The 26,037-nt window shown below is 39.2% G+C and overlaps 2 protein-coding genes across 2 annotated transcripts in view; one reads left to right on the top strand and one right to left on the bottom strand.

The window, feature by feature from the left end:
• The window catches only part of EML5 (EMAP like 5), a gene marked incomplete at its 5' end in the record, with an annotated part of 145,236 nt that overhangs the window by 116,943 nt on the left and 2,256 nt on the right, over positions 1-26,037 (top strand). The window contains 12 exons of the mRNA XM_064291859.1: positions 251-329; positions 1,473-1,602; positions 3,428-3,526; positions 9,946-9,966; positions 16,689-16,862; positions 17,571-17,779; positions 20,070-20,227; positions 21,718-21,832; positions 22,674-22,862; positions 23,036-23,208; positions 24,779-24,941; positions 25,255-25,358. Of these exons, the coding sequence (XP_064147929.1) occupies positions 251-329; positions 1,473-1,602; positions 3,428-3,526; positions 9,946-9,966; positions 16,689-16,862; positions 17,571-17,779; positions 20,070-20,227; positions 21,718-21,832; positions 22,674-22,862; positions 23,036-23,208; positions 24,779-24,941; positions 25,255-25,358 (1,614 nt within the window). The remainder of the gene's footprint in view (positions 1-250; positions 330-1,472; positions 1,603-3,427; positions 3,527-9,945; positions 9,967-16,688; positions 16,863-17,570; positions 17,780-20,069; positions 20,228-21,717; positions 21,833-22,673; positions 22,863-23,035; positions 23,209-24,778; positions 24,942-25,254; positions 25,359-26,037) is intronic.
• The window catches only part of ZC3H14 (zinc finger CCCH-type containing 14), a 61,416-nt gene continuing 55,601 nt past the window's right edge, over positions 20,223-26,037 (bottom strand). Inside the window, exon 18 of the transcript XR_010323208.1 lies at positions 20,223-25,574. The gene's annotated coding sequence lies outside the window, so the exon portion shown is untranslated. The remainder of the gene's footprint in view (positions 25,575-26,037) is intronic.

The following is a 26,037-nucleotide window of genomic DNA, read 5'->3' as shown; positions in this document are numbered from 1 at the left end:
AGTATGTTAACATTTGGGTATTAGTTTATAAATAAACTGCTCCCCTGCTATTTATATGATAAAACATACAGCAAGTAAAATAAAAGTTGTGTTTTTTTCTTTCCACCTAAGATAGAGGGCACAGTCTGTTGAGGAACACAGAATGACTTCCTGTTTGTGAGGTGTGGCCAACATCTCTCTGGAGGACAGGAGAGGGAGGCTCAGGGAAGGGTGATGGGTGCCTTTCCTCATTCTCACTTCTCTGTTTCAGGCCCCCCGTGAGCAGGGCCCCACCACAGCCAGAGAAACTCCAGACAAACAATGTTGGCAAGAAAAAGAGACCCATAGAGGTGAGCAAAGCCCCTTTCCCAGTGTCAACTTGTACTTCAGGATGTATCCAGAATTTCTTTCCTTTTATAAAACATACAAGTTTTATCGTTTAGTTATCATGAAAATAAGCATATTGAATAATCTGTTTTGCTTGGTTGTGATAATTGATTGCTTAACTCTTACCCAAGTTTGAGTTTTTTATTAACCTTTGTTCCCTTTCTTTTTTTGCACTTGTCCTCTTTTACTTCTCCCTGAATAATACCCTGAATTGACCTGCGTCCTAAAGAACTTCTAAACTTAAATATACACAAATGATTTATTGCTGTTGGAAGCACAAACATTTTGACTGTGTCATACTTAGTGGTTTAAGCCTAGAAGTTAAAGATTGAATGCTTATGCCAAATCAGAAATGTTTACCCCTTATGATGTATTTACTTCAGGGTTCAGTGAAGGCTCTGCTTTTCCTTCTGTCTGTCTCTAACCAAAAAAACCTTCCACAATAAGTGGGGAATAAGGAAAGTTCTCTCAAACATTTCACGATCCCAGTATCAGCAGCAAGTAAGCAAACTGTGCTGAACCAGGTTGAAAACAGGGGTGGAGCTGTGGGAGGGGGATTACTGTGCCTCCTTCCCCGGCCAGCCCCCCAGCGTCAGTGAGATGGGCACTTCCGGGAGCGGAATTACCAGCCAGGACTCTAGAGTGCCTTGTCAGAGGCTCTGCTGGTCTTTGTCCACCGATGCTGAATGTGCCATTTGGATCTTGAACATAATTTATCCTGAGTTATGTATGCGGATCAGATACTTGCTTAACGATGAATACAAATAGAAATATCCTTCTTCTGGACCCAAGAGGTATCTCAGTATTTACCTGACATCTTGAGAACTGAAATTTTGGGGATCAAATGAAATTATGATTCCTTTTTCCTTTAACTTTACGTAGATTAAAAGAATCAATAATCAAAGAACTGGAGGGTGTTTCTTAAAAATATGGAATGTGTATTTCAGCTGATGTCTAGCTTATCTTTAGGTTTCAAGTTTGTAAAATGAAATGCATCCTCTATTTTGACGAAAGACACTAGTACTATGTATAAAACAAAGTAATAGTGAAAGTTTAGACATGAAGAAGAATATAATTGTGTAACAGTTTTATCATTATTGTTGTAGGACCTTGTATTGGAGCTTGTTTTTGGCTATCGAGGCAGAGACTGTAGGAACAATGTTCACTATTTAAATGATGGTGATGACATAATTTATCACACGGCATCTGTTGGAATTCTGCACAATGTTGCTACAGGTAGGAAAACCTAATTCTCTACCTCCCACTTTTTAAAATTTTTATTTAGAAGCTAAAAATTCTTTTTGGACACAGTTGTTAAAACTATAAATAATTGAGTGATGGCGGGTGGGGGACTATTTTTATTGAGGCCTTAAAAGCAAAGCAAATTGAGTGTCTGTCACTCTGCTGATGATACCTTGTTTGATCCAAGAAGGTGAGAAGATATTTTTTGATATTTATTTAACCAGTTGGATTGTTGAAGAGCAAATAAAGTTCTCCTAGCATCATTCGATGACCACAGTGTCATAGTCCCACTAGTGACATCAAGGCCTGAATTTTGAATTCAGCATGATCACATATAATTCAAACTTTATAGCCTAAGACAGGAGGTAAAAATAGAGTTCACCTTTCCTGATTTTTCCTCTGATAACTTCACTCTAAATGGGTAAAGAATAGATTATGTGAGTTACTACCCACCCCCCGCCCCCGGTCAATGTTAATCATTACTGTGATCTTTCTGCTTTAGTTTCCTAGAGAAAATGAGTCACCAGGATCACACAGAATCACTGGTATTTTCCCGTTTAAAACTTGGGCCATTTAACAAGCACTGCTTAGAGAGAAAATCCCCTTTATTTGAGGCTTCAGGTATCCTTCAAAGAGAATGAGAAAGACTAAGAAAAGACCAGAAAGGGATGAATGTGTAAATAAACTCTCATGTTTATACTTGTAATGTTCTTTGTTTTGAATTTCCTGATTTAGAATTAATCACCTTTCTAATTGGGGGGGCTTGGGGGGACGTGCCAAGAGGAGAGGCCAGAGGGGAGAATCGGCACCCACTGCAGTTCTGATTTTCTGATTACTGGCTGTCTCGTGGGTTGGGGCAACATGGCTGTGTTCGTAGTCCTGGAACCATGGAGGTGTAAGGCAGCACTGAACAGCTGATCTGCCAACTTAGCCAGCAGCACATATTTACTCTTTGCTCCTGCAACTGAATTTTCGGCCCTGGCAATTGGAGAAGTTTTAAAGTAATATTGTTTGTTTTAAATGTAATTATTGAATTTTTTGTTTTGTTTTTGTTTTTCTTTTGGAAGACCTGTTATGTATGGTCCTTTATAATCTGGCCCTGGTGTAGTGTTCTGACCTCATTTCCTACATCTCCATTTACTTGCTAAGCCTGCCTTTTCTCACCTGCTGTGGGTACTGCTGCCGTAGTCGGCTAAGGCCATTTCATTGTCACTACTGCATTACTGATGGAGTAATGCTGTTGACTCGGCACCTCTCCACTGACAACAGAATAAACAGTGTAATAGACTGAGATTCAAAATCCTCCACCATTTTATTTCTAACTTGCCTTTTCAACCGTATTTCTCAATTTTCTTCTTCATGACTCATGCTTCAGTCAAACAGCCTTTTATTTGTATACCCAGTGCTCTCCTGCCTCTGTGCCTTTGCTTAAGTTGTTTAAACTCTGCCTGGAATGCCTTTCACCACCCACCTTCACAATTACAGAATTTGCCTGGGTTAGTCCAGGAGTGCCATCTGCCTGTGATGATAATGGTCTTCTGCTCCAAATTCTCACAGCATTTCGATTCTTAACTCTCTTGTGGCACTTGGTGTATTCAGCCTTGGATGACATAGTTTATCCCTTTCAGTGCTCTAGCCCTTTAAAGACTTCTGATTCATTTTTCTGTCCTTATAATAATATACACATAGTAAGTGCTCAAAAATACGTATTAAATAAGCCAGTAACTTAAACAGAGTATTTCGTTGTACTGAATAAGTTGCATTTGACTATTATACATTAAAGTTTTCAAACTTAATTCTCAAATTCTTCTTTTTATAGGGACTCAGAGTTTTTATCAGGAACATAATGATGACATTCTATGCCTCACTGTAAATCAGCATCCCAAGTTTATCAACATAGTGGCAACTGGCCAAGTAGGTATGTTTCTGTATTTTAAAAAAAGAAACCATTTGAAACCATCTGTCTTGTTCAAATAAGTTCAGTATCCTAGGGGAAGGGAAATATGATGTATTTGTGGATTACTTAAAGTCCGTGTACAGAAAGCACACTGAATAATGTATTATTTGCTTCCAAATACTTTTCTCCCACTTTGGTCATCTGAATTGCTTCAAATAATTCAGAATTCAAAATAAACTATCTTGCAGTACTTGAAGTAGTTGGATTTAGTCCTCTAGCAGAAACTTCTGGTCATCAAAAACGTTTAAGTCTGCAGCAGAAAAAGCAGAAGGAAAGGATTGAGGAGGCAGTGGAAATAAGGGGAGACAAGAAGTGACTAGACTGTGAGGGGCAGAACCCACCCAACAGCTCTACAAAAGAACCCACCCAACAGCTCTACAAAAGAAAGTCCTGGCAAACTGCGTCCATAAAGATTATAGCCAAGAAAACCCTATGGAGCAGTTTTACTGTGTAACACATGGGATTGCCATGAGTTGGGGGACAGCTCACCAGCAGCTAACAACAACATGAATACTGCTTATAATAGATTTAGTTAACCAGCTATTCACAACTCTGGTGTTGTTTGTAAAAATGAATGAAATCATTGGGTTGGTTGGATCTCAGTGGCCTAAGGTAGCTTTCCAGGTGTCTTTTTCTTCTTGAATAAGATAAGCTTTTAATATCTGCATTTGTCACAAAAGTAATTAAATTGATCAGTCAGAAACTTGTTCTTTGTGTTGCCTGGCTCTGCAGTTATCCCCCATGTAGTTGTTGTTGTTAGGTACCATCGAGTTAGTTCTGAAGCTTCCCTGTGTACAACAGAACAGAACACTGCCCAGTCCTGCGCCATCCTCACAATTGTTGCTGTGTTTGAGTCCATCGTTGCAGCCATCGTATCAATCCGTCTCATTGAGGGTCTTCCTCTTTTTCGCTGACTCCCTACTTTACAAAGCATGATGTGCTTCTCAAGAAACTGGTCCCTACTGATAGCATGTCCAAAGTAAGTGAGACAAAGTCTCACCTTCCTCGCATCTAAGGAGCATTCTAGCTGTTTTTTTTCCGAGACAGATTTGTTCCATCTCCTGGCAGTCCATGGTATATTCAGTATTCTTCACCAACACCATAACTCAAAGGCATCAGTTCTTTTTCGGTCTCCTTATTCATTGTCCAGCTTTCACTTCCATATGAGGTGATTAAAAATACCATGGCCTGTGTCAGGTGCATCTTAGTCCTCAGAGTGACATCTTTGCTTTTTTAACACTTTAAAGAGGTCTTTTGCAACAGATTTGCCCAGTGCAGTATGTAGTTTGATTTTCTGACTGTTGCTTCTGTGTTATGCCACATAAATCCTTGTATTTTTCCTTTCTCTAGAGTGTTCTACTTTTAAAAGAAAATAGACCATTAATCCACCCATTATATATAAAATATTCTAATCCTTGCATATAAACACGTATGTCTAACCCCCGTTTAAGGAGCCGTGGTGGCACAGTGGTTAAGTGTTCAGCTGCTAACCAGAAGGTAATCAGTTTGAACCCACCAGCCACCCCCCGGGAGAAAAGAGCTAGTGATCTGCTTCCATAAAGATTACAGCCAAGGAAACCCTGTGGTTTCTGTCATATAGGGTCTCTGTGAATCAGAACTGACTCGATGGCACACAACAACAGCAACCACCCCTGTTTGTGCTAAAGTTTTTTTAAAATGAAGCTTTATTTTCACTCTGCATGAGGAGCAAAGCCCAGCTTTTAATGGAAGAGAAGCCATGTTACCATTTTGGTCATCAAAGCACCCAGCTCAATGCCTGTGGTACATAGTTATTGCTTACTTAAAGTTTACTGAGTAAATTCATTCATTCAGCAAATTTTATTGAGCACCTACTGTTTGTGAGGTATTGTTTTCATGCTGGGCATATAAGCAGCTTACAAAAAGACGAAACCCCTGTATTTACATTCTGTGAATAGAATTCTAGAGGGCATGTTTCATTTCTCAACTTTGATCTTTTTCCTCTTCTTTACCCTCCTATTTCTCTGTTAAGCAAATTTATTTAATATATTACTGCTGCAGTTTCTCTTTTAGTTAAGAAATGTCATGCTCTTTTCCCCACTTTATTCTCTTTATTTTGAAAGGCAATGCTATAGGATATGTGGAACGGCCAATCACCACCCCCTCTCTCTCCAAGTTAATGTCTGGGTAGTACATGGGACAGAGGTGGATTTTAGAACATGCATGTAGGCCTGTCTTTGCTCCCTTCCCTACTAGTACCCTTCCACAAAAGAGATAACGAAAGTTCTTTGCTAATGACTAAATTGGAAACCCTGCTGGCATAGTGGTTAAGCACTATGGCTGCTAACCAAAAGGTCAGTGGTTTGAATCTGCCAGGCGCTCCTTGGAAACTCTATAGGGCAGTTCTGCTCTGCCCTATAGGGTCGCTATGAGTCAAAATCGGCTCGACGGCAGTGGGTTTGGTTTGGAATGACTAAATTAAGTGTAAGATAGACTCAAGGGGAGACCGAAGCGTGAGGAGGGACTTTTCTCTTCTGAACCTAAAGAGAATTGTATCAGTAGTTACTTTGCTTTCAAGCTTGTTTAATACCCACAAAGCACAAGATCCTGTTTAAAATATTTGTAGTTCTTCTACCATACAACCCAGAAATCCCACTCCTCGGAATATACCCTAGAGAAATAAGAGCCTTCACACAAACAGATATATGCACACCCATGTTTATTGCAGCTCTGTTTACAATAGCAAAAAGCTGGAAGCAACCAAGATGTCCATCAACGGATGAATGGTTAAATAAATTGTGGTATATTCACACAATGGAATACTACGCATCGATAAAGAACAGTGACGAATCTGTGAAACATTTCATAACATGGAGGAACCTGGAAGGCATTATGCTGAGCGAAATGAGTCAGAGGCAAAAGGACAAATATTGTATAAGACCACTATTATAAGATCTTGAGAAATAGTATAAACTGAGAAGAACACATACTTTTGTGGTTACGAGGAGGGGAGGGAGGGAGGGTGGGAGAGAGTTTTTTGCTGATTAGTTAGTAGATAAGAACTACTTTAGGTGAAGGGAAGGACAATACTCAATACACAGAAGGTCAGCTCAAATGGACTGGACCAAAAGCAAAGAAGTTTCCGGGATAAACTGAATGCTTCAAAAGTCACCGAAGCAAGGGCAGGGGTTTGGGGACTATGGCTTAAGGGGACTTCTAAGTCAATTGGCAAAATAATACTATTATGAAAACATTCTGCATCCTACTTTGAAATGTGGCATCTGGGGTCTTAAATGCTAACAAGCAGCCATTTAAGATGCATCAATTGGTCTCAACCCACGTGGATCAAAGGAGAATGAAGAACACCAAGGTCACACAACAACTATGAGCCCAAGAGACAGAAAGGGCCACATGAACCAGAGACTTACATCATCCTGAGACCAGAAGAACTAGATGGTGCCCGGCCACAACCGATGACTGCCCTGACAGGAGCACAACAGAGAACCCCTGAGGGAGCAGGAGAATAGTGGGATGCAGACCCCAAATTCTCATAAAAAGACCAGACTTAATGGTCCGACTGAGACTAGAGGAATCCCGGCGGTCATGGTCCCCAAACCTTCTGTTGGCCCAGGACAGGAACCATTCCCAAAGACAAGTCATCAGACATGGAAGGGACTGGACAATGGGTTGGAGAGAGATGCTGATGAAGAGTGAGCTACTTGTATCAGGTGGACACTTGAGACTGTGTTGGCATCTCCTGTCTGGAGGGGAGATGGGAGAGTAGAGAGGGTTAGAAACTGGCAAAATTGTTAGAAAAGGAGAGACTGGAAGGGCTGACTCATTAGGGGGAGAGTAAGTGGGAGTATGGAGTAAGGTGTATATAAGCTTATACGTGACAGACTGACTTGATTTGTAAACGTTCACTTAAAGCACAATAAAAATTATTAAAAAATATATATATTTGTAGTTCTTTTTGTTAAAAAATTAAATAGATGATAGAGGAATTGAAATGTTTGCTTTTGTGATAGTTTAGCCAGTTACACTCATATTTTCTTTTCCCTGTTCAGAACCTTGGAACCTCAGGGCCAAATATATCATTTTGTCCAGCCCATATTAGGTGCTTCCATCTCCCCATCACACCTCTGATAAAGGTTCTCCTACACGTGTTTGAACACCGCCACCACTCGCTGCCTGATGAAGTAGTCTAACCCCTCCTTTAAAATGCTTCTCTATATGGAACAGAAATCTGCCTGTCTGTGAGTGCTGTTCATTGGTCCTCATTCTGGAGGCACCTAGAACATGCAATCGTTTATTCCCATGGCATTATCCTCAAGTATTTGGAGACAGCTATCATATTCTCCCTGCGTCTCCTCTAGTACTGTCCTTAGACCCAGGCAAGAGGGGCTTCTGTTCTAAGCTCCATGCTTTGGAAGGCCACTGTGGACATCCTCCAGATATGCTCCATGGAGCAAGAAGTCCATGAGAACAGTGGAATTGCTCTTCGTGGGGGGCCTACCTCCCCACCTACCTACCCAACTCGCCTCTTTCTAAACTGTGCTCTGGAATCCGAAACCCCAGAATTCTCTACCAAATGGTCCTGAGCTTACTTCTGGCCTACACAAGCTTCTTCCCTGAGCCCATCCTCCCAAGTACAGATAGACTGCACAGCCAGTGCGTGCAATCCTAAAGGATGGCCAAGGGTCAGCTGTTCATTGGGGTGGATGTGGATGGAGTTTAGATGGGTAACCCACATATGAGCTTTCCTGGCCACTTGTGGTGTGGATGAAGCTGGGAGGAGGAAGTAAAGGGGACAGGCCAAGGCTGCCTCATGCTGCCCTAAACTCCGAGAAGCTCTAATTTGAGCCAAGCCTTCCAGGTCATTATAGAGGTGTACTTGTCAATATAGGAGGATAGAACATATTTCATTTAACAATTTTAGCTTGAGTGATAATTTTAAAATATATCTGTGATATTTAGGCCTTCGTTCATACTCTTGCTCCAGGCCCTGTAGATATTCAGGGGCAAACCTGACCTTGTCCAAATCAAATCCCCGGTCTTTCAACCATTCTTTGTGGGGCAGAGTTTGAAGGCCTCTTACCATTTGGTTGTTATCAGAGCATGTTCAGAAATAAAAACAGTATTTCTTGTGTGGTCTGCCCAAGTACTTTATTATTTTCCTTCATCTATTCCAAGTCAAGACACCACGGGCCTACATTATCAATATGTCCCTTGAAATCATTATTTCATAGGATATAAGGCTCTGCCAAAGCAGAAAACAATCAACTATCTTCAAGGGATTCCTAAACTTTTACTCCTTTCTTTCTTGGTAAAAAATTTTACTTCTTTACCCAATAGAGGGTCCCAGACAGAGCTGGAAAAAAAGTAAAACAAAATTCTAACACGCAAAAAAGGACCAGACTTACTGGCCTGACAGGGACTGGAGAAACCCCAAGAGTATAGCCCCTGGACACCTTTTTAGCTCAGTAATTAAGTTAGTCCTGAGGATCACCCTTCAGCCAAAGATTAGACAGGCCCATAAAACAAAATGAGACTAAAGGGGCACAACAGCCCAGGGGCAAGGCCTAGAAGGCAGGAGGGGACAGGAAAACTGGTAATAGGGAAACCAAGGTCGAGAAGAGGAGAGTGTTGACATGTTGTGGGGTTCGTAACCAATGTCACAAAACAGTATGTGTACTAAGTGTTTAATGAGAAGTTAGTTTGTTCTGTAAACCTTCATCTAAAGTCCAATAATTAAAAAAAAATTTTGCTTCTAAAATTTTGGTTGATATTTCCACCACAAATATAATGAGCATAGGCTTTCAAAGTTCCTTTCTTGGCAGTCTTTTATTCATAAAAAAAAATTTTAGTTAAAATAAAAATGCTTGAGAAAAGGGTTAATTTGTAGACTGAATTAAGAACTTTTTCTTTCTTGACTTACATGGTAACCTTTGACATCATTTCACTCAGAAAATTTAGGTCTCCTTCCCTGTAAATAGAAATGCATTGAAACTCATAAGGTCCTTTAAGAGTGCACTTTGTAACCTAAAACAAAGGTCATATCAATTAAAATCATATAAATAATTTTTTAATGTTATTAAAATTTCACATAACTCATTAAATGCAAAGAAAATAAAGTTTTGACCCAAAGAAAGATTGAAAGGTGAAACATAGAATGTTAATATGTATGTAGAGTTGAAATGAGTGTACTATTTTTGTGACCTCATAAGCAATTTACTAAATTTAATGTAATAAAATGAATGATACATATATATAATATTTTATTACTTAAATTATTTTAAAATGATCTTTTTTTATAATAATTGAGTTTTTGCAAATTTTACTTTTGGTGTTTATATTATTTATGGATTTTTTTTTTTTTTTTTGCTGCTTTTCCATTATAGGTGATTCAGCAGACATGTCAGGTAAGGAAAATTAAACATTTTCTGTTTTAATTATCATACCATATTCCATTATGATAGCCCAAATTTTTATAGATTAATAAGACGCTTCAACCTATTTTGTGATTTTTTAAAATGAAAACGACATCGTTACGATATAATGACAGTGAGCACGATCTGCAATAATGATAGGAGTAGTAGTAGTTTTGTCTTTTAAATCTAATAAATTTTGACCTTTTAAGTGTGCCCAGCATTGTTATAAGGACTGTATATATATATTCACTCATTTAATTGTCACAAGAATTCTTACCTACCAATATTATATGAATATTATATGAATGGTAGGAGGTGGAATTGGGATTAAAGCTTATTCTTAAATGTAAATCATTCAATTTTATTGCCTAAGAATAAAATGTTTTTTAACTTTAAAAATTATATATTTTCTATGTACTATCTCAGTTATGTGGATCATAACAAATTATGGATAACATTGCAAAGACTGGGAATTGCAGAACACCAAATTGTGCTCATGAGGAACCTGTACATAGATCAAGAGGCAGTTGTTTGGACAGAACAAGGGGATACTGCGTGGTTTAAAAGAAAGGTGTGCGTCAGGGTTTTATCCTTTCATCATACTTATTCAGTCTGTATGCTGAGCAAATAATCCAAGAAACTGGACAATATGAAGAAGAATGGGGCATCAGGATTGGAGGAGGACTCATTAACAGCCTGTGATATGCAGATGACACTATCTTGCTTGCAGAAAGTAAAGAGGACTTGAAACACTTACTGATGAAGATCAAAGACCACAGCCTTCAGTATGGATTACACCTCAACATAAAGAAAACAAAAATCCTCACAACTGGACAAATAAACAACGTCATGGTAAATGGAGAAAAGATTGAAGTTGTCCAGGATTTCATTTTACTTGGATCCACAATCAACACCCTTGGAAATAGCAGTCAAGAAATGCAAACAACGCATTGCATTAGGCAAATCCTCTGCACAAATCCTCTGCACAAGTTTTAAAAAATAAAAGATGTCACTTTAAGCATTAAGGTACACCTCACCCAAGCCATGGTGTTTTCAGTCACCTCATATGCATGCAAAAACTGGACAACGAGTAAAGAAGACCGAAGAATAATTGATGCATTTGAATTATGGTGTTGGCGAAGAATATTGAATATACCACGGACTGCCAGAAAAACGAACAGATCTGTCTTGGAAGCAAGGATGGCAAGACTTCATCTCACATACTTTGGACATGTTGTCAGGAAGGACCAGTCCTTGGAAAAGGACATCATGCTTGGTAGAGGGTCAGTGAAAAAGAGGAAGACCCTCAACGAGATGAATTGACACAGTGGCTGCAACAATGGGCTCAAGCCTAACAATGATTGTGAAGATGGTGCGGAACTGGGCAGTGTTTAGTTCTGTTGTACATGGGGTCGCTAGTCAGAACCCACTCGACAGCACCTAATAACAACAACATCTATTTAAACCAAAAGGTTGGCAGTTTGAATCCATTAGCCACTCCCTGGAAACCCTATGAGGCAGTGCTAGTCTGTTCTATAGGGTCACCGTGAGTTGGAATCAACTCGATGGCAGTGAGATCTGTGTAAAAAGACATTTTGAAGATTGAAATGAGTAAAATCTTACTACACATCAGCTCAGCATTAAAAAGTGAGCATGTACAATAGAGTTTGAGGAGAACTCTAATTTTGAACCTCAGTTAAGCAAACAAAAGGTTATCCCTCAAAATATTCCATTCTTTTTATTAGATGTATTGCAAAGTTTTTCTTTATTATATTTTCAGTTTTGTCAATAAAAATGTTGTGGACATTTGTTTTCTCTCGTATAAAAACAAACAAACAAAAAAACCCGTTGCCATTAAGTTGGTGTTATATAAGTACCTGCATAATATCTTCAATTTTGCTTCTTATCTGGCCCTTAGAAGATAAAGTTTGCCGACCCTTGCTCTAGAGGGAGACAGAGAATAAATAAGTTTTTTAAAAATAACATGATGATTTGAGATGGCAATAAATAAAATAAAAACATGAAACAAGGTGATAGCAATAAAACCCAAAAGTGGGTCCCCCTTCCCCCCCACCACATGGGTGATGACATTCAGCTAAGCCAAGCATGATACAGAAAAATTATAGCCAAAGGGGACCTGAAGCAGTGGTTCCAGGCTGAAGCCTGTTTTGGGGGTTCCATGATCACTCACCTATTCCCCCAGAAGGACTCACAGGACCCAGTGCATGGGAAAATGAATGAAGATGGGGTCCAGAGCAAAGTGGAAGGATTGGCATCTGATAGGAACAGCGACACTTTAGCCACAAAGAAGGAATGGGGTATAGGTACAAATGCAAGAAGATACAGTAAGTTTAGGGGTGGGAAAATAGGGACGCTCCTGTCTGATGACTTCTGTTTCTTTCATCGGCTGAGAGTGAGGAGGTGCGGAAGTGGGCGTTCTGAAGAGGATTAAGGTTTGAAACTGTCACTTTGGAATGTGGGAGAATAAATACAAATGTTAGAAAAGATACGGTATAACTATCATTTGGATGCACTAGATATGTTTTCAGAGGACACTATGGGAACATCTTTTGTCCCTGACAAAGCTATGTCAGTCCACCTAAGACTCTGGAGCTAAGAATTTGAAAATTTTGATCCTTACGGAGATTCAAGGAATGAGTGCTGTCATAAGCCCTAGTGACTCTGTCTTGAATAGGCAGTTTTCCGTTAACTGTCTTGAGTGTCCTCTGTGTGCCCTTTACAACAGAAGACTCTGTACTCAGAGCCCATCACCAGGGTTCCATAAGGAAATATATTAGCAAACTAAAGTCAAGAGGGAGGGTGGTCTCCTGAGTTTGCTCATTCAGGAACTCCACAATGTCATCCAGAACCCAGGTACTTTCCATCTCTTCCAGGCTACCATCCACAGCATTGGCTTCACTCATAAGATGGTTGCATTTGTGTCACGCAACGGCTGCAGGTCGCAGTGGGAGTTACATACTTCCTTGCATTCAACCAGTGGAGAAAGGGAAAAAACCCTTTTCAGAACCATGACCTAAAAATCCTTCCTTTTAGTCTGATTAAGTCACTTTAGGACACACATCAAACCACGTACTAAGAAGATGCCAGGGGAATGCCATGTGCCGATGGGCTTCAATCTGGGTTACCGCACTAAATCGCCGATATGGGTGGTGGGAGAGAGGGGGCAAAGGGAGTGTTGTCACAGTGGGCGCAAACTAACCAGGTTTCCCCTCCAGTGTGCAGTTTGTTTTCCCTGAATCACACTTCCGCTTCCTCTCAATACATGGTAACCCACAAGAAGTGGGGGGTAAGGGTAGCATCGTGGATGGCCATTTTCAAATTACAGAAGAAAATAAAATATACTTAATTTAATCTTTTTTAGTAATTTAGGGAGGCCCTGAGAATTTACAGTAATTTTAATTTCAAATACTGTTACTGATGTAAATTTAGAACACTCTAAATGTGTAGGCATCTTACAACACAGACACATATATACGTTTTACAACGTAAATTCCTGGTATCTGTTTCTTGCCATCTCACTGAGCTTTTTAGAAGCATATGAAAAGTTCAGTAATTCAATTTATGGAACATTACTTGCTGTTTAAATTTTAGATAAATGGAACTCTTTGTAATTTGTGGTATATGAAATTTGGAGGCAAAAATAACTGAGTGATGTTTCTTGAAAATCTGCATACCTCATCACGTTTTGGCAAATATAGTATATGGACTGCTCAGAGGTGCTTTTTGTAAACATATTACAATGCTTCTATATGTATCACTGGCAAAAAAAGTTACAGAGTGATCTACTACCATATACGAACATTTTTAATTTAAATTACGCTCAACTGCTAACTGAAAGGTTGGTGTTTTGAACGCACTCAACAGCTCCATGGAAATAAGACCTAGTAGCCTGCTCCTGTAAAGATCACAGCCTAGGAAACCTATGGGGGCAGTTCTACTCTGAATGTACTGAACGTACCCCAATTTTTAATGTAATTATTGTGTAATATTTGAAAATCGACTTGACAGCACATGACAACAGCATTCCTTATTGAGATGAATCTTAGCTGTGCCTCACAGTACTTTGACTCTTCGTCAGTGGGGAACGTTTGTAATTTTTGTCCAGCACTTAAATTCAATATTTAAATTATGTTGATTAGTCTTTTACAAATAAATGCCCTATTTTATTACAGGGTAAACTTTTATATCTAGTTCCATATAATTTTGATTTTTTTACAGTTGCATTAAATCTTTTAACAAGTTTTACTCAGTATACTCAAATTTAGGTATCTGGTTTAATACTTTTTAGCTGTTTTATTTGAAGAGCTGTTAGATTTAGTTTATCAAATTGTGTATTATAAATAGCAGATGGTGTACAATATAGTCTAAATTTATCAGAATATTTTCTTTAGAGACCAAAATTTCTTTCTGCATTAAATTATTTTCTTCAGGGCAGCTTACCCTATTAATACTTTTCTGCAATATTTATGACAGATTTATAATTCAGAGTAAATACAATTTAGTATTTTACGTTATGTTCTGAGACCAAATTACGTGCAGAATTGTCTTAAATATTCACTTTTTTAGTGTAGTTCATGAAACATGTACAATGCAAAGCTATGACTTTTAAATTTAGAAAATACAGGGAACTGGGAGAATTTTTTCAGCAGCAAAAACAGGCTACACTAAATGAATAACAACGAATAAATATTTTTAAAAGGTCAGCAATTTTATTTATTTCTCCTATGAAATTCTGTTTTTTAAAACAAACAACATGAACTTAGTTTTTTACCAGAAAGCTGTCTATATGTTTGACAATTTCTTTTGTTGATCTGTTCCAGTGATTTTCCACCTACTGCCTTTCTCAATTGTTTCCACTTTTCATCTCTCTCGTTACCATTAATACGGAATATACTATGGCTTAGTAGTTTTATTGTGTAATATTCATATAGTCCGCCAAAGACGACATTCAGGCAGCTAACAGACACATGAGGAAATGCCCGTGATCACTGCCATTAGAGAAATGCAAATCAAAACTGCAACGAGATACTACCTCACCTGGACATTACTGGCATAAACCACAAAAACAGAAAATAATGTTGGAGAAGGCTGCAGGGAGATTGGAACTCTTATGCACTGCTGGTGGGAATGCAAAATAGTACAAACATTTTGGAAAACGATATGGCATTTCTTTAAAAAGCTAGAAATAGAAATACCATATGATCCAGCAATACCACTCCTAGGAATAGATCCTGGAGGAATAAGAGCTGCCGTACGAATAGACATGTTCACATCTATGTTCATTGCAGCATTATTCACAATAGCAAAAAGAGGGAAACAACCTAGATGCCCATCAACAGATGAATGGATAAACAAACTATGGTATGTACACACAATGGAATACTACACAATGGTAAAGAACAATGATGAATCTGTGAAACATCTCACAACATGGATGAATCTGGAAGGCATTATGTGGAATGAAATAAGTCAATTACAAAAGGCCAAATACTATATGAGATCACTGTTATAAAAACTCATGAAAAGGTTTATACACGGAAAGAAACAATCTTTGGTGGCTACAAAGGAGGGGAGGCATGGATGGGGAGGGAAAACATTAACTAGACAATAGATAAGGGGTAACTTGGTGAAGGGTTAGACAGTACGCAGTACTGGGGAAGTCAGCACAACTTGACCCAAGGCAAAGTCAAAGAAGCTTCATAGACACATCCAGACTCCCTGAGGGACCGAACTACTGGGCTGAGTGCTGGGGATCATGGTCTTGGGGGACATCTAGCTCAATTAGCATAACATAGTTTATAAAGAAAATGTTCTACATCCTGCCTTGGTGCATGGTGTCTGGGGTCTTAAAAGCTTGTGAGCAACCATCTAAGATATTCCACTGGTCCCACCCATCTGGAGCAAGGGAGGATGCAGAAAATCAGAGACACAAGGGCAAAACTGTTCCAAAGCACTAATGGACCACAGCCTCCACAGACTGAGTCCAGCACAACTAGATGGTGCCCAGCTACCACCGACTGCTCTGACAGGGATCAGACAGAGCTGGAGAAAAATGTAGAACAAAATTCAAACTTAAAAAAACAGACTGAACTTACTGGTCTGACAGATACTTGGACTCTGGGCCCAGACACCCTTTTAACTCAGTACTGAAGTCAACTCCTCAGGTTTACTCTTCGGCCAAAGATTAGACAGGCCCATAAAACAATAATACACATAGCTCAACCGTGAATACGAGACTAAATGGGCACACCAGCCTGGGGCAAGGACGAAAAGGCAGGAAGGGACGGGAAAGCTGGATGAATGGAAATGGGGAACCGCAGGACAAGAAGGGGAGAGTGTTGATAAGTCGTGGGACAAAATATGTGTATTGTTTAATGAGAAATTAGTTTTCTCTGCAAACCTTCATCTAAAGCACAATAAAAAAATTGTACAGTTTGCCATGTAGTTATATAAAGGTTAAAAATGTATATAAACGTGTTATTTTTGAGGAGTTGTTTGAAGATGTGATTGACTCATTTGCTTGTTTTTTCCCAAAAACACAATTTAGAACATAGTCTTAAGGAATTGTTCTGTATTAAGTACATAGCCTTCCTTTGGTATGTAGTTTTCTGTGTTTCAGAGATGAGTATACGTCAGCTTTAGAAATGGAAACATTTCTAACAGGTGTATTACAACTTTTGGACTTTATTTAGCTACAGCCCCTTCTATCCACATCTGGGATGCAGTGAACAAGCAGACTTTGTCTATACTAAGATGCTACCATTCAAAGGGCGTGTGTTCAGTCAGCTTCAGCGCTACTGGCAAATTATTGCTGTCTGTGGGACTAGACCCAGAACATACTATTACCATTTGGAGATGGCAGGAAGGTAGGATTCTTTTTTCTTTGTGGTTTTTAAAAATAAGAATACCAGGGTAATAGTAATGCTGTATTTAATACTTGCCTGAACTTGAGGAGTGAAACCATTATTCACTACTGTGAGCATGGACCATTTGAAAACTCCAGGGAAAATGTAAGCTCACAAAACAGATTAATGAAAGTTTATCAGTAGTATAAATAATTCACTTCTATTTTTTTTCAGTACTTAAGTGTCTTTGCTAACTACTAATTTGATTTGTTAGGGAGGATCTTAACCAAGAATGAAAATGAAGTATATTTTATATGATAAAAACCAAAACCAGACTTTTTGCCGTTGAATTAATTTCAACTCATAGCAACCAGAAGATAAATAGGTTAATATTATTTAACATGCTTTAGACAAAATATTTTCATGAAATGAAGTTCATGGAGCTACATAGGAAAAAGTAAATAAATAAATAAGGTTCCTAAAATCAAAAATGGCCCTTAAATGGTAATGAAGCTTTCCAAAAGTATACACATCACTTGTGAAGATAGTGAAAAGGACCCTCTACACAAGTAACCGTACATCATGTGATTGCTAGGTCGCAGGGCAAGGGACAGCACCTTCATCTTCTCATAAGCATTTGTGTTTTTGAACTACGTATTTTAAATAGCTATTTGATCTTGTAAAAATTAGCTTGGTTCTACTAATCTAGATCATTATCTTCTTTACCAGGTGACAAAATTGCCAACAGAGCTGGTCACAACCAACGTATTTTTGTGGCAGAATTCAGACCAGATTCAGATACGCAGTTTGTGTCTGTGGGAGTGAAACATGTGAAGTTCTGGACCCTGGCCGGCAGGGCTCTTCTGAGCAAAAAAGGGCTCCTGAGCACCCTGGATGATGTCCGCATGCAGACCATGCTCGCTGTAGCATTTGGTGCAGTATGTCTCTCCAGATGCCTGTGGTGGTGTAACTTGGAATGGCACGAACTACTTTGGGTGTTCCTGCCTTTGATAGATTAGCATCAGGGTGGTTTATATGCCACTGTTAGCTGCTATTCATTACATATGTTCTGGTTACACATGTCTTTCAAACATCTGATACTGTCAAAATCAGGGAGTGAGAAGGAGAGTTCATGAGAGGGGAGAAGGATTATGATGAAACATGAGTCCTTGGGCCATTACGATTCCAAAAGCCTTCATTAATCTTGTAATTATCACCCTAAATGTCCTAATATTTCTTCCTTCCTAGTAGTTTCTCAGCATCCTATTTGTCAGAGTAAAAGAAAAGTAAATCAAAAAAACAAGATTTTCAAGTGATTTAAGGTGGTATTTGTATTTAGGCTTGTCTTTGCTTTCTGTCACCGTAATGCATTGCTTCTGTAATTCCCCGGAAGACTGAAGTAGACAAAAGGAGATTATCCGACTCACAGGAAGAAGGAAGTAGAAAAAAGGAGAGCGCAGCAATTCCTGTCTGGACAGAAGAGGGTTCAGGAGCCCTCTCCTGGCTTTGTCCCAGCCCCACCTAATCTGCCTGTGGTTTTCCAGTCCACAACCCTTCCCCTTAATACTTTGCCTTGGCTAGGGCTTATAAATCCTCTAGCGCATCCAAAAACTACATGGATTATTCTTCTTAGAGCATTTATACAGTATTTGGAAACCCTGGTGGCATACTGGTTAAGTGCTACGGCAGCAAACCAAAGGGTTGGCAGTTCAAATCTGCCAGGCGCTCCTTGGAAACTATGGGGCAGTTCTACTCTGTCCTATAGGGTCGATATGAGTCAGAATCGACTCGACGGCACTGGGTATACAGTATTTGAAAGAAGAAAATTATGATTTTAGAACCTTTCAGTGCACTTAGGTTTTTGAGAAAAAGACCATTGAAAATGTTGGACACACCATGTCAAAGTTCAGTTGAACATACTGGGGATTCTTACTACAAAACATACTGGGGATTCTTACTAGTAACTCCTTTGCAGATCACGTTTCTGGCATTTAATTTGTCCACGTAGATTAACTTTCTTCACCTATAACATTCCTTATGTAGGCAATTGCCCGTTCCCAAAAGAAATAAAATTGAAGATTAAAGATTTAGTCATCATTGCCTGTTATGTATGAAGCAACAGTGAGGTCAGTGAGAATGTTTGCTACAGGATATAGCAAGGTGGCTTTATGGTCAGTTTAAGTATTTTCGAGCTCCGTTTATGCTAGGGGCTGTGAAAAAAGCAAAGGCAGTAAAATCCTGGTTTCTGCACCTAAAGCATTTACATTCTCATCGTAGACTGAGGCGTGAATTAATGATGGTGCCTAGTGACAAGTCAGTGTTATGCAAATATGAGATATGAGGAACAGTCATAAATGCCAGAAAAATTGGGAGCTAACATTAGATTGGTGTAGAGAGCTCTATCTAGTATTCTCAGAAAGACAGGAGGAAAGAAAAATCTCAGTTCATGGTTTTCATTGTAATTCCCATTCTTATTGGTCTTTCCATATTGTTTTTGTGAAAGAAAGATCTTATACTACTTGCTCTAAAAATGAAGTTAAAATGGGATGAAAATAGCATGTGATGCAGGATTTGATTTCCCAGTGTCTGCGTACATGAACTAAGTCAGGATTACAATTCTCAGGGTGATCTAGAGCAATTATTAAACTTTCGGACCTTAACAAATCAATCTTATTCTGGATTGTTTGATTGAAGGAATACATTAACTTTTGCTATTTTAAGAAATCACGGCAGGTGTTAATTTCGTATATAACTGCATGACTTAGTGAAATCCGAAACACTCCCGCAACTTTCCTATAGGTAACGGTTTCACTTTCTTTGAGAAAATAATAAAAAGCTATCTTCACTTCCTATCCTTTTCACTCTCAGTAACTAATGAGAGTCTCTGTATCTCTTGGAGGGAAGCAATCCAAAGGAACAATATAAACTAGGATTATAGTACTTTAGGATTGGAAGGACCCGAGAGACCCAACTCCCTCATTTTTCACATGAAAACTCAGATTCCCATAGAGGTTGAAAGTCTTGACCAAGGTTATTCTGTCTGGTACTGCGCAGTAGAACTGGAACGGGAAGCGGGTCTGGCAAAGCTGAGCCTCAAGTTCAGGTTCTCCCACCTTCCCTGCTCTTTGTGTCAAAGGTGAGACAGGGTTACATGTAGAGAATTAACATCTGTTTGAACTCTGTTTGAACTTTTGATGAGTTTATCTCCCCCTCCCCACTCCTTTTCAGAATAACTTGACGTTTACAGGTACCATCAGTGGTGATGTCTGTGTGTGGAAAGATCACGTATTGTGTCGAATCGTGGCCAGAGCTCACAACGGGCCTGTGTTTGCCATGTACACCACCCTGCGAGACGGACTCATTGTGACTGGTGGCAAAGAAAGGCCGTGAGTCCTCTTTCCTTTCACAGCCTCACTGTGTGTGTACGCATTTGTGATCTACCTGAGGTTTGCCGTTAGTATTCTAGTTACCTCTAGGCTACAGCAGTCATCCTCTTCTCTGACTTTCCTTCTGATACGCAGCTTTTTTGCCTTTTATGTGCCTTCTGTTGCTTCTTATTTCTGGTCTTCATTTGCTTCCAGGTTTTCTCTAATTATAGCTAAACCTCAACTCTACCTGTCCTGAGCGTGGACAGGTAGTTGTCCTGCAGGTCAAGACTTGATTTTCTTAATGTCTGTATATATGCCTGTGTAAGTATTTGCTGAGTAATAGGGGAACCACCTGAGCATCGAACCCAGACTGCATCTTAACTGTCTTTTTTGTTGAAACTGATAGGAAGTCATTTTGTTCAAAATGACAGATACTGCTGCATTAGAAAAGGATGTTGTGGTTAGGTGCCACTGAGTCAGTTCCAAGTCATAGTGACCCTACAGGACAGAGAAGAACTGCCCCATGGGGTTTCCAAGGAGCTGCTGGTGAATCTGAACTGCTGACCTTTTGGTTAGCAGCCAAGCTCTTAACCACTGAGCCAGCAGGGCTCCAAGAAAAGGATAAGCAGGTGCTGAAGACAAGCTTTGCCTTGTTTGCTTTTGCTTGAGGCAAACTGTTAAATTATATGATAAAAGACCTCAAAAGTTAAGTCTGTGGAGAAGCCTTTTTCTGAGTGATTTTCAAATCTCCCAACAGTAACTGGTACCTGTAAGTGATTTCCCACTGACACAGGCAGGTGCGTGTTAAAAAGTGATAGGGAAGTGATGAAGTAGTAGTCAGTACAGTTCAATACACGACTGAAAGAACTCACATATATTAGTTCAACCCGGCTGTGCTTTTGCCTTCGACATAGTGGCAGAGTGTAGTATGGTACATGGACATGTTTTTTTTTTCTCGAAGACTAGCAGTGCATTGAACAGGAAGTGAAGGAGTGTTTTTATTCAGTTGTCTCAAGAGAAAAATCCTAAGTGGGCTAGATTTTACCTTTTGCGTAGTATCCAAACAGTTTCCCCTTCTGTCGTCTCATCTTGGTCATTCCTACTCACTAGTAGCCTGCTAAACTTTTCCAGTAAGTGATTTTCCTCTGTACACTGTCATAGTATCTGTGATCCTATTATCTAGCCTTCCATTTCCATTCTCCCTTTAATGTTAAAAATCATTTTGTACATTTCCTCCATCAAGAATTGAGACAAAAATGGACAGAATAATTGTGTTTATGTTCATGTCAAAAAAACTTTTCACACTATAAAATTTGCTTAAGCTGAAAGCTTGACTGCCATACAGTATATCTTAAAATTGCCATAGAGAGCTTAGGATATTAGAAGCAAATTACAAGTTTCAGAGTCTTTTTTAGTTATTTTGCTTATAGTTTAGTGTTTATAATGAAAAATTATTGTTAATAAGCAATAATAAATTCCTATTTTGGTTTGGGTTGTTCTTTCCTTAGGTCAAAAGAAGGAGGAGCAGTTAAATTGTGGGATCAGGAATTGAGGCGATGCCGTGCCTTCAGGCTTGAGACAGGACAAGTCACAGATTGTGTTCGTTCTGTGTGCAGAGGCAAAGTAAGATGTGTTCCTGGAGCGCACATCATGCAGCAGAAAACGGCGGTTATGACTGTGGTTCTCTCGCCCTTTGCAGCTGCTGAATACTCAATGTGAATTTCTTAGGAGGGATTTGCTTGCCAGTTTTACTCTGCCTTTTCCCTGCTGCTCTCCTTACAGTTCCACTGTTGGCACGCACATATGAAAGCCTTTGCACCGTGCAGTGCCTAGAATAGGAAGCTATTCTCACCTTTTCTAAACACCTGGATTTGAAGCCACACATTTTCTTGAATCCGCTAACTCAGCTATGATAGACAGAGTTGCATTTCCTTAGCTGACTCATTTTGAGTAGAGCAGCTGTCTGCATTAAAAAAACAACACATATTCCTATAAAAATGTGGAACATGTATGCATCCCAGTAAGTGTATTTGTAAGTTAGATACATTATCTTCAGTCTGTGTATTAAATAGAAGCTTTTTTTTTTTTTAAGTATAAATAAAAGCCCCGGTATTTTCTTCCTGTAGTCCAAATGCACCTACTCTCTGGAGAGCGTAAGATTAAAATATCCTAGTCAAAGTCAAAACTTCGCTTACTGCAGCTAGTGCATTGCCTTAGAGAAAAGCTCTGTCCTTTAGCACAGACTGTAACATGCCACCAAGCCAGCGCTCCCGCAGGTGTGTACCTTAGCCATAGACGTTTGCATGAGCAAATGGTGAGCTTGCTGCTAGATAAGTCACAAGACCAGTAAAAAGTATAAAGAACAGCAGAAAGCTCTCTGCAAGTAGAATGGCATCATTCTTATGTGATTAAGACGAGCAGCTACTGTATTACATCAAACGTATTGGTCCCATTTGTGTTTCAGGGCAAGATATTAGTTGGGACAAGAAATGCTGAAATAATTGAAATTGGAGAGAAAAATGCAGCCTGTAATATTTTAGTTAATGGTCATGTGGATGGACCAATCTGGGGACTAGCAACACATCCTTCCAGGGACTTTTTCCTTTCTGCTGCAGAAGATGGGACAGTGAGACTCTGGGATATTGCTGATAAAGTAGGTACAAACTATTTTTTTTAATGTTACAATTTCTAAGAAGGGTAGTGGAAGACCTAAATTGTTAGGACTTAGAAGAACTACTTCAGAATTACGTTGAGAATTTTGGGGGGAAGGTGGTTTGTGAGTACCATACTTAATGTAGCTCTTTGACTCTTTTGGTTATTATGCAGAAGATGTTAAACAAAGTGAATTTGGGACATGCTGCCCGTACTGTGTGTTACAGCCCTGAAGGAGACATGGTGGCCATTGGAATGAAAAATGGAGAATTTATTATTTTACTAGTGAGCTCTCTAAAAATATGGGGAAAGAAGAGAGACAGACGATGTGCCCTCCATGATATCAGGTCAGTCAACAAATGGAACAGCATTTCCAGTATATATTTACATGACCCAGCATGCATTTGAAAAATTGTCCTTAGCTACACCTTCAAAAACAGTCCCAAGTTCCTGTAGCATTTTATCACATCATAAATTGTACACTGAAATATGCCTGTTTATATACTAGTTTACTCGGTAAGTTATAAGTCCACTGGGCACCACCACAGTGTCTAATACAAGCACTTAGGGAATGTTGGATGCTAAGTGTCACACCAGACACGTCCACTAAGTTCATCTTGTCAGGAACTATCTGCCACTATAATAGCTAAGAGTCATTTGCCTGTCAGTTGTCAACCTGGAAAACTGAAATTCTACCCTCAAATATATCCTTAATAATGCTTATTATTCCCTTAATCATCTCAAATTGAGAATATATAGTTCATTCAGCACGCATTGAACATCTGCTGTGTCCCAGAATCTGAGTTAATATGAAACTTTCTTAAACCCGTATTTTCCATTAAGCATAGTTTAATAGTGGCTGCCACTTCCTGAACACTGCTGTGCGACCTGTAGATCATTAACCCAGGTCTGTTGAAAGCTTGTACTCTTTTCATATCAGTAAACACTCCTTAGAAATGAAACCTTACTCAGAACCTCAAGATATGAAACAGTAACTGCGGGCTTTCCTTAGCCCTCCACACGTCCCTAAGGCACCACAAGACTCAGGGAACATTTTCAAAAGACTGAATTGTCCCATCCATACTCCCTCCCGTGATTGCGAGGTGAAATAGTACTTTGTCTTTTAAGAAATGTTTCCCAAGCTTCGAGTAGTGTCACTTCGTTCTAATTTCCTGAGGTGTGTTAAGCCAGTCTGTTTTTTGCTATTAAGATGTCATCTTTCCAGATGAAAGAATCCTATTTTAGTGAATTATCAAATTTGGTTATGTAATTGTTAGTGGTTTAAAAAAAATTTTTTTTTTTTTAATGACTTGTCAGGTGCTGCTGAGTTGGCTCCAACTCATAGCGACCGTGTGTACAACAGAATGAAACACTGCCCGGTCCTGTGCCATCCTCATGATCATTGCTATGCTTGAGCCCATTTTTGCAGCCCTTGTGTCAGTCCATCTCACTGAGGGTCTTCCTCTTTTTTGCTGACCTTCTACTTTACCCAGCACCATGTCCTCCATGGACAGATCCCTCCTGATAAGATGTTCAAAGTATGTGAGATGTAGTCTCAACATCCTTGCTCCTCAGGAGCATTCTGGCAGTACTTCATCCAAGACAGATTTGTTCGTTCGTTTGGTAGTCCATAGTGTGCATATTCAGTATTCTTCGCCAGCACCACAATTCTAAGGCATCAGCTCTTCTTCGGTCTTATGACTTGAGAGATGAGAATTCAGGAAACATTTAAAGTAAAATAGAAAGGCTTTCTTGTTTCATGTAACACAGATGAACCTCTGTATCAGTTGTGTCTGTAAGTTTGAGGCCGTATCACTAATTTTCAAGAGCTAGAAAGGAAGCCACTGGTCTTACATATACAATTACACTAATTTGTGTGGTCTCACACACCTTTTACATGTTTTGTTCCATATCCAGATTTAGTCCAGATTCCCGATATCTAGCAGTGGGTTCCAGTGAGAACTCAGTGGATTTTTATGACCTGACACTGGGGCCCACCCTTAACAGAATCAGCTACTGCAAAGACATCCCAAGCTTTGTCATTCAAATGGACTTCTCTGCAGATAGCAGGTATCTCCAGGTACAGTACCAGTACTACCGGCCCAATTTACAAAGGTGGTTCTGCTTTCACATTTCCTGCCGTGAACGCGTTTCAAGCTCCTGAGTTCCAGAGCTCCTGAATGCTTACATTTATTGACTGTTCATTATTTTGGCATTAATTCTGTAATATCCCATTCTTCCCAGTAATATCTCATTTTTAGATCTCGGTAGTGATCTTTGCATTAACAATGTTAGAAATGTAAATCAAGTAGCATTTTGCTCGCACACAATAAACCTCTTGCGGATTTTACCTCACATAATGGAGTTCTTGTCCCATTTTATTATGATGAAAGGTCTCCACTGGTTGCTATAAACGGCATGTCTATGAAGTGCCTTCAGGAAAACATCTTTTGGATCAGGCTGCCATTGACAGAATTACTTGGGCTACGTGGACTAGGTAAACACTTCATATGTTCAGAAAGGAAGAACTGAGGGCAGCTGGGAAGACTGGAAAATCCTATTTCTCAGCAGTTAGAGCCATCCCAGTAGGGAATAGTACTTGAGTCTCAGGCTTTTGTTACAATACTTTGAATTCTTCCTAGGAAGAGAATAATGGTTTGTGCATGCTGGGGTCCTTTCTGATTGGCCATTCCATGCTATCTGGGTGTGCTACCTTTTAAAAGAAAGGAAATCAAAGTTAGACTTTAAAGATATCTGGATATTTTCCTTGACACAAGGCTTAATAACAGGCAATAAAAATATATGTGGTGCTATTAGGCAACTATTATTTTTCTATCTAAAGGAATGCTATCTGAAGCTATTAGATGGAAGCTTAAAAATTTGTTCAGATTAGCTAAGACAGGTAACCATGAGCATCCACTTTTAATCAATGAAAGTGAAAAATGCTATCAAATTCCCATAACCTAAGCATCAGTTTTAATTTAAAAAATAGTTGGTATCCATTTTTGTGAAGTATTTATTGAATTGTTAAAGGATGATTGTCTATAAGCCCTTTAAATTATAAAATTTCATTAAAGAGGGAGGAGAGGCCTCCCAATGATGCACCTTACTTCCTGTTGTTTTAAATAACATGATTAGGTACTGAAGAGATTAATTGCCAAGAAACTCCCTTTTTT

Source organism: Loxodonta africana, chromosome 10, assembly GCF_030014295.1.
Source record: "Loxodonta africana isolate mLoxAfr1 chromosome 10, mLoxAfr1.hap2, whole genome shotgun sequence".
In the NCBI taxonomy this organism is placed as follows: domain Eukaryota; kingdom Metazoa; phylum Chordata; class Mammalia; order Proboscidea; family Elephantidae; genus Loxodonta; species Loxodonta africana.
The sequence above is the reverse complement of the archived record's forward strand: the minus strand, read 5'-3'. Positions and strand labels throughout refer to the sequence as shown.